The sequence below is a fragment of the Electrophorus electricus genome, chromosome 4 (assembly GCF_041902795.1).
Source record: "Electrophorus electricus isolate QZ-2024a chromosome 4, ASM4190279v1, whole genome shotgun sequence".
In the NCBI taxonomy this organism is placed as follows: Eukaryota; Metazoa; Chordata; class Actinopteri; order Gymnotiformes; family Gymnotidae; genus Electrophorus; species Electrophorus electricus.
The window spans coordinates 36,137,349-36,153,370 of NC_137500.1; the positions used below are offsets into that span (position 1 = coordinate 36,137,349).

At 43.6% G+C, this 16,022-nt stretch overlaps 2 protein-coding genes across 3 annotated transcripts; one reads left to right on the forward strand and one right to left on the reverse strand.

The window, feature by feature from the left end:
* The first annotated feature begins 36 nt into the window (after positions 1-36).
* Positions 37-9,465, forward strand: slc23a3 (solute carrier family 23 member 3). Of its 2 annotated transcripts, XM_027021107.3 has the most exons (13): positions 37-418; positions 3,964-4,100; positions 4,232-4,302; positions 4,481-4,542; positions 4,906-5,087; positions 5,457-5,556; positions 5,723-5,924; positions 6,379-6,629; positions 6,875-6,980; positions 7,101-7,268; positions 7,367-7,462; positions 7,606-7,881; positions 9,342-9,465. In XM_027021107.3, exons 1-12 carry the CDS (start codon positions 311-313, stop codon positions 7,851-7,853), a joined length of 1,731 nt encoding a protein of 576 aa, XP_026876908.2. In that variant the 5' UTR covers positions 37-310; the 3' UTR covers positions 7,854-7,881; positions 9,342-9,465. The 2 variants fall into 2 exon arrangements, with proteins under 2 accessions (XP_026876908.2, XP_026876906.2); XM_027021105.3 differs by lacking the exons at positions 3,964-4,100; positions 4,232-4,302; positions 4,481-4,542; positions 9,342-9,465 and having other exon boundaries at positions 7,606-7,864.
* On the reverse strand, positions 8,508-15,507 carry ihha (Indian hedgehog signaling molecule a). Its single transcript, XM_027021108.3, has 3 exons — positions 14,732-15,507; positions 12,749-13,010; positions 8,508-9,993 (listed from the first exon to the last, which is right to left on the reverse strand). Exons 1-3 carry the CDS (start codon positions 15,029-15,031, stop codon positions 9,314-9,316), a joined length of 1,242 nt encoding a protein of 413 aa, XP_026876909.2. The 5' UTR covers positions 15,032-15,507; the 3' UTR covers positions 8,508-9,313.
* Positions 15,508-16,022: the final 515 nt, after the last annotated feature.

Consider the following 16,022-nt stretch of genomic DNA (forward strand, 5'->3'; position numbering starts at 1 on the left):
GTGAAGTCAAAGGTCATCATATGATTTAAAAACACAGAGAGGGAGAAAGTGGGGCTTAGCTAAGCCTACCCACAGAGAGTTGAGAACTGAATTACTGCTAAAACGACGAGACACCGAGCATGACTCGGAGAAAAGAAGAAGGAGGAGAAGAAAGGGACTGAGCGAGGGAACAAACCTGCGGCTGCAGTAGTGATACAGACCTCTAAAGACGAGAGGAGGCCAACCCTAAGTTTAGCCGGGAGACAGAGCCGGGTGTGGGAGGGTGGGAGTCTTGGGGAAGCTGCATAGGTGTACGTGTGTGTGGACGGCAATGTGTGCTCAACAGGACTCTCCCGACCCCAGTCAAGCTGAAAGACTTAAGAGTCTCCGCGTGGACCAGAGACCTCCGCTGCTGCTCAACCTAGCCCTGGCACTGCAGGTATGTTGTGTTTCACTTTGGCTTTGTTAGATTTAGTCAATTCAGTGTAGACGGTTAAGGTGTGCTGAGAGTGTATGGGTGCACTTGCTTAATGTGTGTCTTTCAGACACGGCATTGCTATATGCCAACTGCATGTTTTGAATTAACAATCACTTTCGCACGCTGCATGTCGCCATTGCATAGAGCTGTAACAGGGTTGCGCAAATGTTTCTTTATATGAACACATTACCAGAGTGCAAATGCCTACAAACAGCTTTTTGAATGATGATCTTCAAACTGCACTTCAGTTTGGTTCTTTCTTACATCCACATAATAGAACAAAAAACACATCAATCCAACTGCATGGGGGGAAAAAAGAGTTTGTAAATTAGTTTCAGCATGTGTTTTGAAGTCAGTAGAAAAAGACTCTGGGGAACGATGTTGAGACTTTTCAGAGTATGATCCAATAAAGTAACTCATTCAACCTTGTTTAAGGTGTATTTGTGAAATACTTGTAATAAATTCAAATGTTGGCATGTCATGTCTGACTGCTGGCTGTAGCAATACTGCTGAGAAGATTCTTATTTTGTTTGCTCAAATTTCCAAACCAATGGAAATGTCAAAATTGACTCATTAAAAGACTTGTACAATAGAGTCATACACATGGAGCATACCTGAAACTAACTGAGTTTCCTAAAGAAATCTCTGTGGAGATTTAAGATCTCTAGATCTCTCTGGAAGATCTTATCTGTGTTATGATCAAAAGACAATTAATCAGTAATTACTGTAACAAGGTACTTGTAGCTGTTAACGCGGTCAGTTGTGATGCTGTAGATTTTTGTAGAGTGAACATCCTTAGACTCTTGCCTAAAATCAATCACCATCTCTTACGTTTTGTAAATGTTATGCATTAGGAATGACACATCACACCACTGCATGAACTCATTCACTATGAGACCATGGTTGTTTTCATTGTCTCAAAGAACACCAACTACGACTGAGTCAAACGAAGTATACATGTCCTTATATGCACTCCAACCATCCTTTGTATTTAAAATAAACAAAATGGGATAAAACGCAACCTTGTGGAGAGCCAATAAAGAAATAAGTATATCAGAGAATGAGTGATTAACTCTACTCTCTGGGTTCTAGTTATCAAAAAAAATAAATAAATCAATAACCAAGCTAAGGTCCAGTGAGTAGTTATCCCCATCCTTTCTGCCAGCAGATGTGGATGTATAGTATTAAAAGCAGATGAAAATCGATAAATATCATTCTTGCATGATTTTTCTGCCCTTTTAAATGTATAAATGTATAAAAAGGAACAAAGTTGGTGTTATATCTTCCACCCCACCCCCCTTTTTCGCCCTGTAAGCAAACTGCAAAATCCGTCTGAAAGTCATCAGGATCTGCAGTCCATGTCTTCTTCACCAGTGGGATCATTGTGGATTACATCCATAAACTATGTACACGCTGCAGAGTAACAAACTGCTTAAAAGTCTAATACAAACATTTGCACATTTCCAATGCACAGCAGTATAATAATTTGTACCCAGTTTAATCCGGGCCTGGAATCCTAATTTGCGTCCGCTGAAGTGCAATCTCTGCATGGTTTTTTTTAAATATATATACCAAAAACAGTTGATCTTTTGCTCTGAATGTCTCAAATCTTAAAGAAAGTCTGTTAAAATCATTCACCGGTTCATTATCACTGTTCTCTCCTCCCGGTTCAATTCATTTTCCTCCTTTACTAGTAGGAAAACACAACTCCTGCCATTTTATTCACACATTTCTAAATGGATGCTATATTTACTTAATTTCCTTTTATCTTTATATTTATTTTTTCCAGTCTTCTTTCTCTCTTTATTGGTCTGTACAGCTCATTTTAGAGTCCCATCTTTCCCTCTTTAAAGGCTACATTTTCTGACCCTTTTGTCTTTTATACTCTAATACGTTTCTGATGGATTATAATTTCTTCGCAGAAAGACATCATTATTAACCACTTCTGTATATTCATTATCTTTGCATGAATCTACAAACCAAATTAGTTCCAGTTTGTATACAGGAAACATCATTGCAATGAGTGCAATGCCATATTCTAATCTGTTTACCTTGGTCTACCTTCTCCATTTTTAAAACCGATGTATAAAAGAATATACCAATGCAGGTTTGACAAAACATTTATATGCATCCTTAATCGAGCCATAACAAAGATTCAACACTCTGTCTACGAGTTGGGCAGGTAATATAGTGATAATTTAAAACATTTGTATGTGTTTTTTTTTTTTTTTAATTACTTTAAACAAATACTGACAAAATGCCCTAAAATAAAATTAGCTGCCTCTGGAGAGACTGACTGCAACTGTGTTGCTCTATAAATCACCAGTCGTTCATTTCCCGCCTCTTTAGAGTGAATATGGTGTGTTAAAGAATATTTGCCTTGCTAAAAAGAATTGACTTCTTAAGTTTGGCCGAACAGAAACAGAACACAGTTCAGTGTCTTTCGTGCGAATTCTTTCCCCCTCCCCCCCACCCCCTGTGTTGGGTCGCCAAACCCAACTGCTGACAAATTGGTATCCAGGTCTCTTGGAGTCAGCCATGATTCAGATAATGCCAGCACACGTACGTCTGTGAGCTCATGTTGGAAACCAGTGTTCTCACAACGCATCGTTTGGTTCCAAAGTGACAGAACATTGGACACGAAAATTGATGTCGGAGGAATGCGGGATCTTTGTGTCCACTTCCCCAGTCTTCACGTGTCTCTCCTCCTTGTCTTGTTAATAATTAAACTATTTGCCTTATTTTCCCGTGGTAAGGCCATACAATGTGGGAAACTAGTTGGAGGAGTCTATCCAAAATTTGGTGAGTTTAACCAAAACTCCCTGCTGTATTGAATTATTCTGTGCTTACTCAGATGTTTGTGAATCAGAAGTCTCATTGCCAAATAAATCTAAAATAAAACCACAGAAGGAAACACCCATCTATGATGTGTGACACGGTCACTTCCAGCAAAATTACTTTACATCCCTGCACATATGGACATACCTCTATTGTTATGTTTACAAACAAATCTTTTTAAACTATAAACCACAGTTCCTTGGTTCTTAGAGCTGTTATTATACCAAAGATAAGCTATTTTTCTAGACAATTATCATAAACATTGTTTTCACCCTACTTTCTGTTAGAAGCCTATTTCGGAATGAAATTGAGCCATTAATTATGGGGAAATAAATGTTCCTGATAAATACATAAAAAGATTTTACTGGTAACTGGGGACTTGGAGAAGAGAAGTAAGCCAGCCACAGGAGGGCTGCAGGTTCAAGGCCCAAGACTGACGAGGAGTGACTGAACTATGTGTGGAGGGTTGTTAGTACCAGGATCCCAGACATGACCAGTCTGGTACCAGGCAAGGTACTTGGCCCCTACTGGCATAGGCAGTGCGGTTCCACCCGGTTGTGCTGTCCTGATCCAAGCTTGAACGCTGCTAGCCAACAAAATGACAAACACTGTCTATAAAAGGGATGAGTAAAGCCTAAATGAATCAGTGTTTCTCCCTCCTGGCACAGCATGTTCTGGTGCAGGCCTCTCTGTGTGCACTGGTGGTGGAGGCTTTAGTGCACGAAGATGAGAGGGAGCGCATGGCAGCCTCTGTCTTCTTTTACTCTGGGATTTCTACACTCTTTCAGACGTCTTTTGGATCATGGTAAGGTCATGGTAGGGTCATGGTAGGATCATGGTAAGATCACGGTAAGCTCCGCCCCATAACTCCCACCGCCAGCCCCCTCTCACAGGCTCACTATGGAACACTGCCTCTATTCTCTGCCCCATCCACAGTTTGCCATTGGTCCAGGCACCATCTCTAGATTTCCTGGTTCCTGCCCTTGTCCTGTTTTCTGGGCAGACAGGTCAGCCAAGTTCTCACCCCAACACCACATTTGTTTTCCTTTAAGCCATTTACACATTTCATCATTCACACTGGCATGTTAAGCAAAGCTCAGGTCACCACTCTTTTTTTTTTTGAGTTACAGCTGGCTATAATTTGTGCAACGCTGCAATTTTGCTCATTGTTATACTTAACTGCAGCCTGCAGATGGCAGTGTGACAAATCGGGAGATTTTGTGGCACCAACACACCCTGTGAGAGAGGTACTGCATTGCTGTCCGTGGTGCTGAATACTCAGACCACCCCTCTTACTATCTCTCTCACCACTTGTGTGCTTCGAAGTGTCAGCTTATACTCTGTAGGAGCAACCTTTCTGCATTATCTGTCAGACAAACTGCATCGCTGTATCAAATCTACTGTATTATTTATAAAATCTGTTTTCACTAAATGAAGAGATATACATTTCTTCTGTTGAAGGTATACTGACATTTTAATGATTGATGTAGACTGCCTACTCAGGTCATGCCTACTCTACCATAGGTTTATTTGCTGTTACTTTATGTGCATGCTTCCGTGTGTTGTGTGTGTGTGTGTGTGTGTGTGTGTGTGTGTGTGTGTGTGTGTAGCTCCAGGGCATGGCTGTAGTAGCAGGACTGGTGCAGCTGGGCGTGGGTTTGTCCGGTGTGGGTGGAGCGATGCAGGGCCAGTGTGGTCCACTCGTCCTGACTCCAGTGCTTTGTATGCTGGGCTTCTCCATCTACAGAGAGGCAGCTCTGCTCTGCTCGGGCCACTGGGGCTTTGCTCTGCTGTGAGCGTCCGCATGTCTAGAGGCTCTGCCTCTGTTTACTTCTGTACATTCCCTCTGTGAATTCCTCCATGAATTCCGCATGGGACATAATTCATTGGATGGACAGGCAGTTAAGTTAGTGCAAGTGCAATAATATTGCAGGTGCATTTGCATGTGCTGTTGTTACGCAATTGAAATAAACCTCCTAATCCTTATTTGGTGTGCTTTTATTCATTTATTTATTTATTGCTAATGATAGCTACATGCAGCTGCCTTAACTAAAAATGGATATAATTACTTGTGATAAAGAGTTAAGCCACCTATTTTACTTTATTCAAAGGAGTCGAGTCCCTCTCTTAACACATACTCACACATGCCTCTGTTTTTTAGGACTGTAGTTTTGCTGGCGGGCCTGTCTCAGCACCTGCGCTCCTGGTCCCTCCCTGCCCGTCTGAGGTTCTTGCACGTCCCAACGCTCAGCACGCTCTCAGTGAGTGTCAGGCTGAAATTCGTGCTACTGACAAAGGTGTAACACAAAGGCGAGAGAAGGGACTTGCTCTCCAAAGGAAGTGCTGCGATTAATCCACAGAAAACATCCAGGCAGACAGGAGCATTAGTAACACTCGTGTTTTTTGTGTATGTGTGTGTGTTTACAGGTGCTGCTGTCCATGCTGTTGGTGTGGGCTGTCTGCGCTGCTCTGCACCACTGTGGACATATCAGAATTCATACTGTGCCTGAACTGCTTTTGAAGCGGACCGACTTCAATATGACTCGGATTCGGTCCTGGGCTGTTGAAAACTCATCCAGCTTGCCCTCACCAGATCTCACTGCACCTTGGCTTAGCCTGCCTTTCCCAGGTTCCCTCAGAAGTATTTTTGTCCATTCTTGTCAGAGCTCAGGGGACAGAAAAAGACATTATACAGGAAGATGAGTGTTTGGAATGGTTTTGACTGCTTTCTAGTGAATTTAAGAGGAGTCTCATTTTCACATTTCATAATTCACACTGAGAAGTTTAACTTGTTCTGGCATTACTTGCACTGATTGTAAGATTTTTGTCAATTTGGGTGAAGGGGGAAATATTTTAGCAATACTTTCTTTTTATCAATGTTTGCAAACCGTACAAAAGAAATCTGAATATAGCACCCATTTCACTTTCACAGAGATAATGCTCAGTGATTCTGTCAAGCCAAAACTACTGTTCAAATATTAATTATTAAATATTAAGTAATTAATTAAAAATATTAATTATTAAAATATTTAGTACATTTAGAATGACTGTATATGACAGCCTTTATATTTTTATATACGCAGGTCTAGGACTCCCCCTGCTGTCTGGCCAGGGCATTGCTGCTGGAGTGGCAGCAGGCTTGTCGTCTTGTGTGAGCTCCTCAGCAGCATATGTGCTATCAGCCAGACTCCTGAAAGCTCCAACACCTCCAGCATGGGCCTGTAACAGGGGGCTAAGTGTGGAGGGGCTGGGCAGTGTACTTGCTGGCCTCATGGGGGCGCCAGCAGGCATTTGCAGCAGTGTCGCTAATGCCTGTACCCTGGGCCTCAGCCAGGTATGAGGCTGCCGCATATCACATGCACACTCTCAAATGTCATGTGTGATTTTTTAGTTGTTTTTTTTTCTTTTGCAAGAGTCTACTATTTCTGGCTTGGACTTTTGTTCTTTTGGATGTCTCTTTCCATCTTCTCTTTGTCTCTCTTTTTTTTTTTTAATGAACAACTTTATTTTATGAGGAACTTCTCTCACAGTTTACATCCCACTCAGAGTTTCTCTCTCCCCCGTCTCTCCGCCTCTCAGTGTGGGTCACGAGGAACAGTTCAGCTTTCCGGAGTGATGCTGCTGATTTTGGGGATGTTTCTGCCACTGACTCAGCTGCTTACCTCCATCCCTCTGGCCATCCACGGTGACCATTTTCTTGCACCCAGCCTCCCTCCATCTCCGCCTTCTTGGCCTGGGCCCCGCGCTGGGTCTGAGGAGGTGCTGGACCCTCTGAATTTGTTTTCCTCTCCTTGCTGCTTGCCAGGTGCAGTGCTTAGCGTGACCTACACCGTGGCCACGGCAACGGGTATCACATACCTCCAGTACACGGACGTGGATTCAGGACGCAACATTTTCAACACGGGCTTCGTCGTGTTCATGTCCTTAGTGCTTCCTCGCTGGTTCCGTATGCAGTTGGGCTTCATCCACACAAGTATGACGCGAAGGCCTCTTCCTCCGCTCAATTGTGATGTAATTCATGTCACACGCAGCACAGCGCACGCACACTGAGGTTCATCTCTCTTCATTTAGGTGTTCCCGTTCTTGATGTATTTCTCCAGTCTTGTTTGATGCTGCCCATGTTTTTAGTGGGCTTCCTGGCATTTCTTCTAGACCACACCGTTTCAGGTACAAAACATACAGGATTTGTAGCACAGCACATGGGGAGGGGGGGGAGGAATTTATTAATTTATGAACTATGTTATGCCAAAGTGACTGGTTTAGCATAAACCTAGTCCTAACATCTAAAGTAAATCTGCTCTGTGAGCTAGGTTCTCTATCCGAGAGGGGCCTCGAACGAGATCAGAGCACAATGGAGATACATTCGTTAGCCGACAAACAGCAAGGAAGCGTCCAGAGCCTAGAGGCTGTGTATCAGCCCCCCGAGCCTGTGAGGAGACTGCTCCGCCTGCCTGGTCTGTGGCTCCTGCCCTTCTGTGCATGCAGGAGCCCAGTGATGGAGAAAGTCGTGGTGACATCCCCAGAGACATTCAGCTTAATGCACAGCGACAGTCGATGACGTGGTGGTGGTTCTGACAGGATTAGCGGTCAGTATGTAAAGAGCAGGACTGCATTGATCTTAATGGATGGTTACACTTTTGTTCATTTTACGCTTTGAACTGAGGAGGATGGTGGAGGGTCTGGGTTCACGTGTAGAGCTGAGCTTCTTACAGACCCAGGTACGCTTATGTCTTCTGCGATGCACAGCATTGAGGAAACAGATATTTGTTTGCCTGCCAAAAGAAATCTTGCTATGCCCATACTAAATATAACAGGAAAAGAGAAAACAGCGAGGGGGAACACATATTTCCATATCATTTAATTTTGAAAAATAGATCTTTAAATAGTTTTATGAATATTATATAATTTGACATCTTTCTGGTAAAAAGTTAATAATGCCACAAAAAGGTAAATACAGCATGTCAGACTGTATATAGAGTATTACTCCATAAAGCATACATAGGGAATTCAAACTGTATGGCATAACACAGGATGTTTAATAGTCTGTTTATTGACACTGTTTGTTGTTCTGAGTGCATTCATTGTAGTGAATATGGTATATTTCAATATCCTAACTGGTATAACTAATAAATGTGTGTATTTTACCCCTTTTTGTATGCTATATGCAGAAATACAGTGTACAATGTGACTATTAAATACTTGAGAAACTTACAAAGAACATTTCCAGCAAAAAAACATGAAACTGATGACATCAATGAGTCCAAGCCAATGAATTTGAACCTGATAGACCAATGAGAATAAGGACAGCACATAAAAAAAACAGAACAGGCCACCAAGAAAAGGCTTTTCCTGAGATCTTTTAGACCCGGTGGATTTTGCCTTTTACAATAACCGCAGAGCTTTTGTTCAGAACTACATTTAATTGCATTTGTGTACATGTCCCACAGCCTTTTTCCTTTTTCGCCATCGAACACTTCACTCAAACACCTACAGTATAAGACAGGCTAAGACCGACTCCCTATGGTTGAGCCACTGCTTACCTGAGCTAATTTATCTACAGTTTACATCTGCTTTTGCGTTACCTCAGTCAGTATAAGAATGTGTGTAATTGTGTGTATGTAAAAGTGTGCGTGTTTGTGTGTTTGTGAATATGTTCCAGTGTAAGCAGTAAAAGAAACCCATTTCAAATTGCTTTTTCTGTGTCGTATACTTTTACATGAGGGTTTCTGGTTGTTTTTCCCCATGGACACAATCCTCCAGGTTAGAATCCTCCCCACTTACAGAATGACTGCATCTTTATAGTCTTTAAAGGGGAAAGGCTTTTATAAGTCAGAAGTTATTCTGTTCTTCATTTCAGATTTTCTTCTTCCTTTCAGAATCTTTTCTTCATATTATCCCTCCCTCATTCTTGTCCTCCTTTTGGTCATACTCTCTCCATTCATCACCCTCTTTTCCTTTGCTTTTAAACAGATAATTATCTTTTTCTTTTCACTCACCCCACACACAGTTTATGCTTGCTCATCTGTCATCTCCCATTATGCCCCAGGGGTGGAAGTGTTTTGGGTCAAGGATGCAGGTTCCGACCCAGTGCAACAGTGAGGAGTACCAGTGCACTCCTTCGGCCTGGTGGCCCATGGGCCATCCCCAACTATGGAGGACCCTGAGCGGCCCAAAAGCCCAGTGAGCCACCCAGAGGTGATCTGTGGCCGCGTAGCAGGAAGTGACAACGTCATTAACCACCACCGTGCCGTGGCGGGTGAGTGGAGCGAACACTCCTGCGTCGTCCTGTACCTGAACCCCGCTCACGCGGGACAGACGCCCTTGGCGCCCCGCTCCCTGGGCCGACACCACGCACTGACCCGGCAGCACTTCGCTGGCGAACACGGTCCTGAGCTCGCCGCCGGCTGCCGGCCCCGAGCAGTTCCCGTCGGTCACGAACACGAGGTGGGCAGCGGTGAGGCTGAGCTCCACCCCCAAGTCTGTCGCTATGGTGTAGAACCGTTGGTGGGTGGCAGGGCTGCGGTCAAGGAAGGCGATGACCTCGCTGTAGAGGAGCCGCCCGCCGCCGTCGCTCTGGGACGATGCCAGCACCTGCTCGCCGAGCGCGAGCTCCGCCATGGTCTTCCTGCTGCCATCCTCCATCGTGACCAGAGCTCCTCCAGGGAAACAGCCACCAGTCTTAGCAGCCACAGAGTGTTCTACCAGAGACAGAAAGAAGGAAGGACCAAAAAAGAAAACGAGAGGAAGGCAAAGAACAGGTGACTTTTGGTGATTCAAACGACTGCCGTAAATACGTCTGTGGCACTTTGCGTCAGACGTGCAGTTAACTGCGCAAGCCTTGTTAAATTCTGAAGCTAAGGAGTATTCTCTTAAAGAAGGACTTAATTGTTAAAATGTGAACGCTGTATGATCTTTCCTACCCTCTTTCCTTACATGGACATATAAACAGACCCTCTGCCTCACTCTGTGTCCTGTCTGTCTCTTGCAATCAGATCTTTTCTTACTCATTGTAAATGCGTAAAATACCAATAAAACCGAAAGTCTGTCACAGTGGCAAAACAACTTTGTGTGCAAGCAAACACTTTAAACACCATTCTTAAAGATAATTAGTTTTCTCTTTTCACTCAACTTAAGTCACCATGTAAAAATACAATATAAGCTAATAAATAACCGTAGGTCTCAACACAAGCACTGCTTGTTCTCTCCAGTCGAAGTGATTCAGTCAGACTCCGCAAGACGCTATATGGCCTGGAATGAGAAGACTCAAGTCTCCGTAAGTCCAGCACAAATATTTGGGAAAGGTGAGTACCAAGGCCAGGTGATAAGACATGACTGAGATAAGAGATCTGAGAAAGGGAACAACGGAATTACCGTATGGAAAACAAAGGCGCGGGTTAATCATCTCAAAGCACTTTAGTAACCTGCTCTACTTCTTACCAGAGAGCCTCACTCGTTCTCTCTGTCTCTCTCCCTCCCTCCCTCTCTCCCTCCTCTGCCCTTGCCACACCTACATTCTAGTACCTAAAAAGGTACACACTATGAAACTTAGTTTCCACCACTATAAAGGCAGATTGGCTTCTCCTGTTTTTACTATATGTACGAAAAGAATATTTCCTCCTTCTTATCACACTGCAATTCCACCTTATCACTGCAGCACAGCTTCTTTGCTGAAGGATTAAAGCAAAAATATTACAGAACAATCTCAAAGCAAAAGGACAAACATTAATAAATACAGGAAAAAAAAAAATCACTATTTGCATGCATTTAGGTGATTATTTCTATATTTAGGGGATTCGTTAACCCTTAACTATCTACTAAGCTTTATATCAGTACTCCACTTTCAAATAAATCCAATTACATATTATTCAGATATGCAGACATAGGCAGTACTGTTCCCTATGCTGCAGAACACACCTATAAAGGACTTTGATAAGGCAGGAGCAGACAGCACGTCTTGCCAGTGTTTGCACTCTATCAGGGTGATAACAATAGTGCTTCACAAACGTCCACACAGAAGTCCCATTCCTCACCAGGGGCCTGAAGCTGACACTTTTCAGACTTAAGTGTTGTGCCAAGATGGAAAAAAAGTCACAGGACATAGGGTCAACTTGTGATGTGTGTGTGTGTGTGTGTGTGTGTGTGTGTGTGTGTGGGGGGGGGGGGTTCTGACAGAGAGACAGAGAGAGAGTGTAAGTGAGTGAATAGTATAAAAAGAATGCAGAATGTTCTGATGCAACATAGCTGCTAAATGAAATAGAGAAAAGCACATTCCAGACTGACAAAAATACACAAAAACAAACAGTGGAACAGGCGGAGACGTGGAGAATTTCTTTGGTCTATTCTGCTCTTTGCGAAGCATAAAGTCAGCTCATACTGTTCAGCAAAACATAACACACGGAATATAAGGAATTACAGTGGTTCATTAAGATAACAGAGACAATGGATGAGTTGTTAGCAGCAAAACTCCAGTCTTCGCAGTCACCTGGCTAATTTACTCCCTAATGACACTAGTAAAGGAAGGTGTTGATGGCCTAATGATGTGGTCTGTTACTTGGTCACCTGCAGCCCAGGTTTCCCACTTCTCTCGATCACCTGTCCTAATGAGAATGGACCAGCTGGTCATGCCTCAGGACTTGTGAGCAAGTGCAGAGCTAGTAACACAAGAGTCTGCCATCTCAAGCACGTTTGTCCTGTACACCGAAACTGCCTTATCCGTCACTAGGCTTGCACGGTCCAGGCCGCCGTGACTAACAGCTCCAGTGGGTAAGCATGGATGTAAATCTGTCACAGACAGAAAGATACACTTTCCAATCAATGACCTCACCCTGTACAACTAAGGCCTGTACTGACCAGTTTGTGGGATCAAATCATTTTAACCCAGCACAACTACTCACACAATATGCACCGTGAGCAAATTAACATATTGTTCTTGAGCAAATAAAAAAAAAAAAAAAAAAAGACCCTTCAGTCTTCTCACGTTGAAGCTCTCTTTTCTCTGGCCAAATCTAAAAAGATGTGCTACAGAAACACTTGGTACTATGATGGGGCTTATTGATATTACATGAAGAAAGGTACTTATTATTATGAGCTGAAGTGTAGTGCAACACTCATGATGATGATGTGACATGTCCTTAGTGAGCTTTTCGAAATTACCATATTCCACCGCTTTCTCGAGACTCATCTTTCTCATCTCTCATCCATGACATCTGTTTGCTGTAGCACTAAGGGTGAAAACATTTATTGCTTTCAGACTGTTTCAACCATAAACTGCAGCACTTCTCAGTTTAACAGCTTTCCACCTGCAAAGCACCACACAGTGATGAAGTTCATTAAATCTGAAGCTAAACTGCAAGACTGAGGCACTGGATTATGCCATTTGATTTTGGAGCCTTGGGAAACGGCATCGGCCAGTGCTGGCTAGGCTCCTGTAACGCATGCACGTCTCTTTCCTACCTGACTTCACGCTGCAGTGGACGTGCGCTTTGGACTCATAGTAGACCCAGTCAAAGCCGGCCTCCACAGCCAGCCGTGCCAGCATGCCATACTTGTTTCGGTCCCGGTCGGACGTGGTGATGTCCACCGCTCTGCCTTCGTAGTGCAGAGACTCCTCGAAGTGATTGCCATCCTCGTCCCAGCCCTCGGTGACCCTCAGCTTCACACCTGGCCACATGTTCATGACAGAGATGGCCAGGGAGTTCAGCTTGTCCTTGCAGCGCTAAGAGGATAGATGTTCAGATTAGAATTAAACGCACCAGCATGGCAGATGCAGACCTCAGGAAAATTGGAACGCCACAGGCCTGAATTTGTTGTTACTGAGACGAAGGTTCATCCTAATTCTGTCCAGAAAAACTAACCCTAGAATGCTAAAACTGGGATAACATCAGTACATCCTACCATACTAAACCATGCCAACATCAGTACTTCAAACCGTACTAACCCATGCCAACACCAGTACATCAGGCTGTACCGATCCATGCCATCTTATGAAATCAGTACATCAGGCTGTACCGATCCATGCCATCTTATGAAATCAGTACATCAGGCTGTACCGATCCATGCCATCTTATGAAATCAGAATCTTACACCCAAGCCACATGCTATACCTCCACCAGTGCTGTTCTAATTCACGAGGCATGACCTTTATTCATGTATCAGAATTTCACACCTATACCATAACGAGCACATCATTCTCATCGGTAAAAAAAACAAAAACATAATAATACATGCAATTAAGCATTTTTAGTTCCTAAAGCCTCTAAGCACACAGTGAAACAAGTACTGCCATAGCAGTAGGGCATGTTTTACTTTCACCAAGGAATACCTTCAAAAAATGCCAAAACACTTCTATATGGCTCTGTGTGTTCCATTCCATTTTGTTGTCTAATCCTTAAAAAAAAAAAAAGTTTTTGGTTTTTAAGAGGCATTGATTATTTTGCAAAGAACTGAACACTGCTAAAACAGATTAATATTACAGATTAATGTTTTCAGCAGCGTTTGTTCCGTGACATACCAGCAAAATCCACCTATTATTTTTCAGTAATGCAGTGGTAACGAGCTTGAATGACTAAACAAGACATGCAATGCACCTAAGAGTATTAAGACTTTTTCCAAAGTATGACAAGAAAGGGACATCAAAATGTCCTACAGTCTGGTGAAATGGCATTATAAGTAAATTAGACTTCGCGTGGCCTTCAGTGATATAGGTACATAAATGGTAATACACCTGTCCACGTAAACTACCTGTTCTCTATTTCTTGAAATACATGAATACATTTGAAGTGAGGTGTCTAGGCCCAGATCATATTTAACGCGTTGGTAGCTATACCCGCATTTTGAGGTGTCGAATAATTTTTTTAAATAAATAAATAAATAATACATGCAATAACAGGGACACGTACGAACATGTAATGATATGTATTTCAATCAAAATAAAGCTGTTACAAATGATAGAACACTAAATATAACGTAACAGGTAGGTATTGTTGCAATTTGCAAATAATGGGTAATTGGTCAACAACTGGAACACAACTAACTTTTAACAAGTTGTCTATTCTAAATTCTGACAGAGACTGAGCGACTTCTACAATATAATGAATATGATCGACTTTTAGTACTGCAATGAGTACTGACGCGTGAAACTGGAATATCTCGCAGAAATTCATTACTGTGACAACTCGGGTTAAAACCGCGTGGCCGGTGCCTAATCGCAACTTACAAAACTAGAACTAACAGCGATCGATTCCCATGCGCAAGAGATGAAAGCAATGGCGATCGATAACGACGCCTCGCAAACGTTCAAGCGTTGAGCAAAGGGCGAACAGAGGCACGCAACCTGGTGAGCAACAGGTCTAATGTGCCCGTAATCAAATCACACCCGTTGAGTGTTTCCTAATGGGCAGATAATTGAATTCATTCGAATTGAGACTGCTCTCCTACCTGTGTCATAAGCCGATCCGCACCTGTATTCTCCTCATCTTTGAAGATAATGTCGGGGTTATAATTGGGTGTTAGTTCTTTAAATCGCTCAGAGTTCCTGGTAATCTTGCCTTCAATTCTCCCGCTGGCTCCCAGTGTTTTCTCGGCTACATTTGGACTAAACTGCTTGTAATTGAGAGGTGTCAGCGTCTTTGGCGGCCGCCTTTTCCCATATCCCCTCCCCGGCCCACAGCCCTCGTTAACAGGTGCGAAAATCAGGGCGCAGCCGACAAGGAGCCCAAAAACCACGGGGAGACGCATTCCACCCCAACCGCCGGTCACTCCAAAATGGAGTGGTACGGTGGCACAGGTCGCCGTTGAATGTGAAGCTGTCTCCTACTCCCCTTTGTAGCTCCTTATTCCCCCCACGGGGTAAAAGATGGGGGGTGGAGGACGCAATCTTTAATTCTTTATCACCTTTATCGTTGTCATCGTCGATGCGTAAAAGTATACTTGGTCAACGCGAAGTGAAGTGTAAGGAAAAAGATCCAAAGATACCAGGTGTATAGTGTCCATACACTGCGAAACCACAGTTTCTCAGGAAAAACGCCGAAATAAAAACGAGCAGCCAAGTCCATTTATTTCACTACCAGATTCGAGCGAGATACTGTGCAAGCCCGGCGCAGAGTGACAGCCAGCTGTGAGGAGGGATCCTCATGGCAGTCTGTGCTTCCGCGGTTGCCTGTGCCTGAAGCCCTTTGGCGCACGTCTTCCACTAGAATCGGGAATTGAAGTGATCCGAGAGACCAGCTGCCGCATGAGACCGCACCCTGCCAGTTCTGAACTTCTATCCTTGCCTGCCACTCCTCCCCGCGGGTCACAGTGGGTGCGTCGTGTACCCACCGGCTCTCCTCCTGCAGCCGCAGAACGCTTGTGACTGAGCAGACGCATATCTCTCGGACGCACTGTGGACTCGCTCACAGATCCGCGCACAGTGCTCGCCTTGACTCGCCTGAAGCCTCAGACTAACGCCGGCGAGCGCTGTCCCCTCCCCCCGTAACCGACTCGGTGAGCTTGTGCTCACATCAAATCACAACATACGCACGAACTCCGTCTCATAACCACTTTGAATTGTATCGATACAGAGAGTGACAGCCCACTGTTCAACGCGCATTTCATAATCATTCATATTGCACAATCAAATAGAAATGTGCATTCGTGTACAACATTCTGTATTATGGTGAAAGTAGCTGAAGTTACTTTATAAAGTCTTTTCTTGCTTAGTCGCACAGGGAATGCTATATAATTTTAT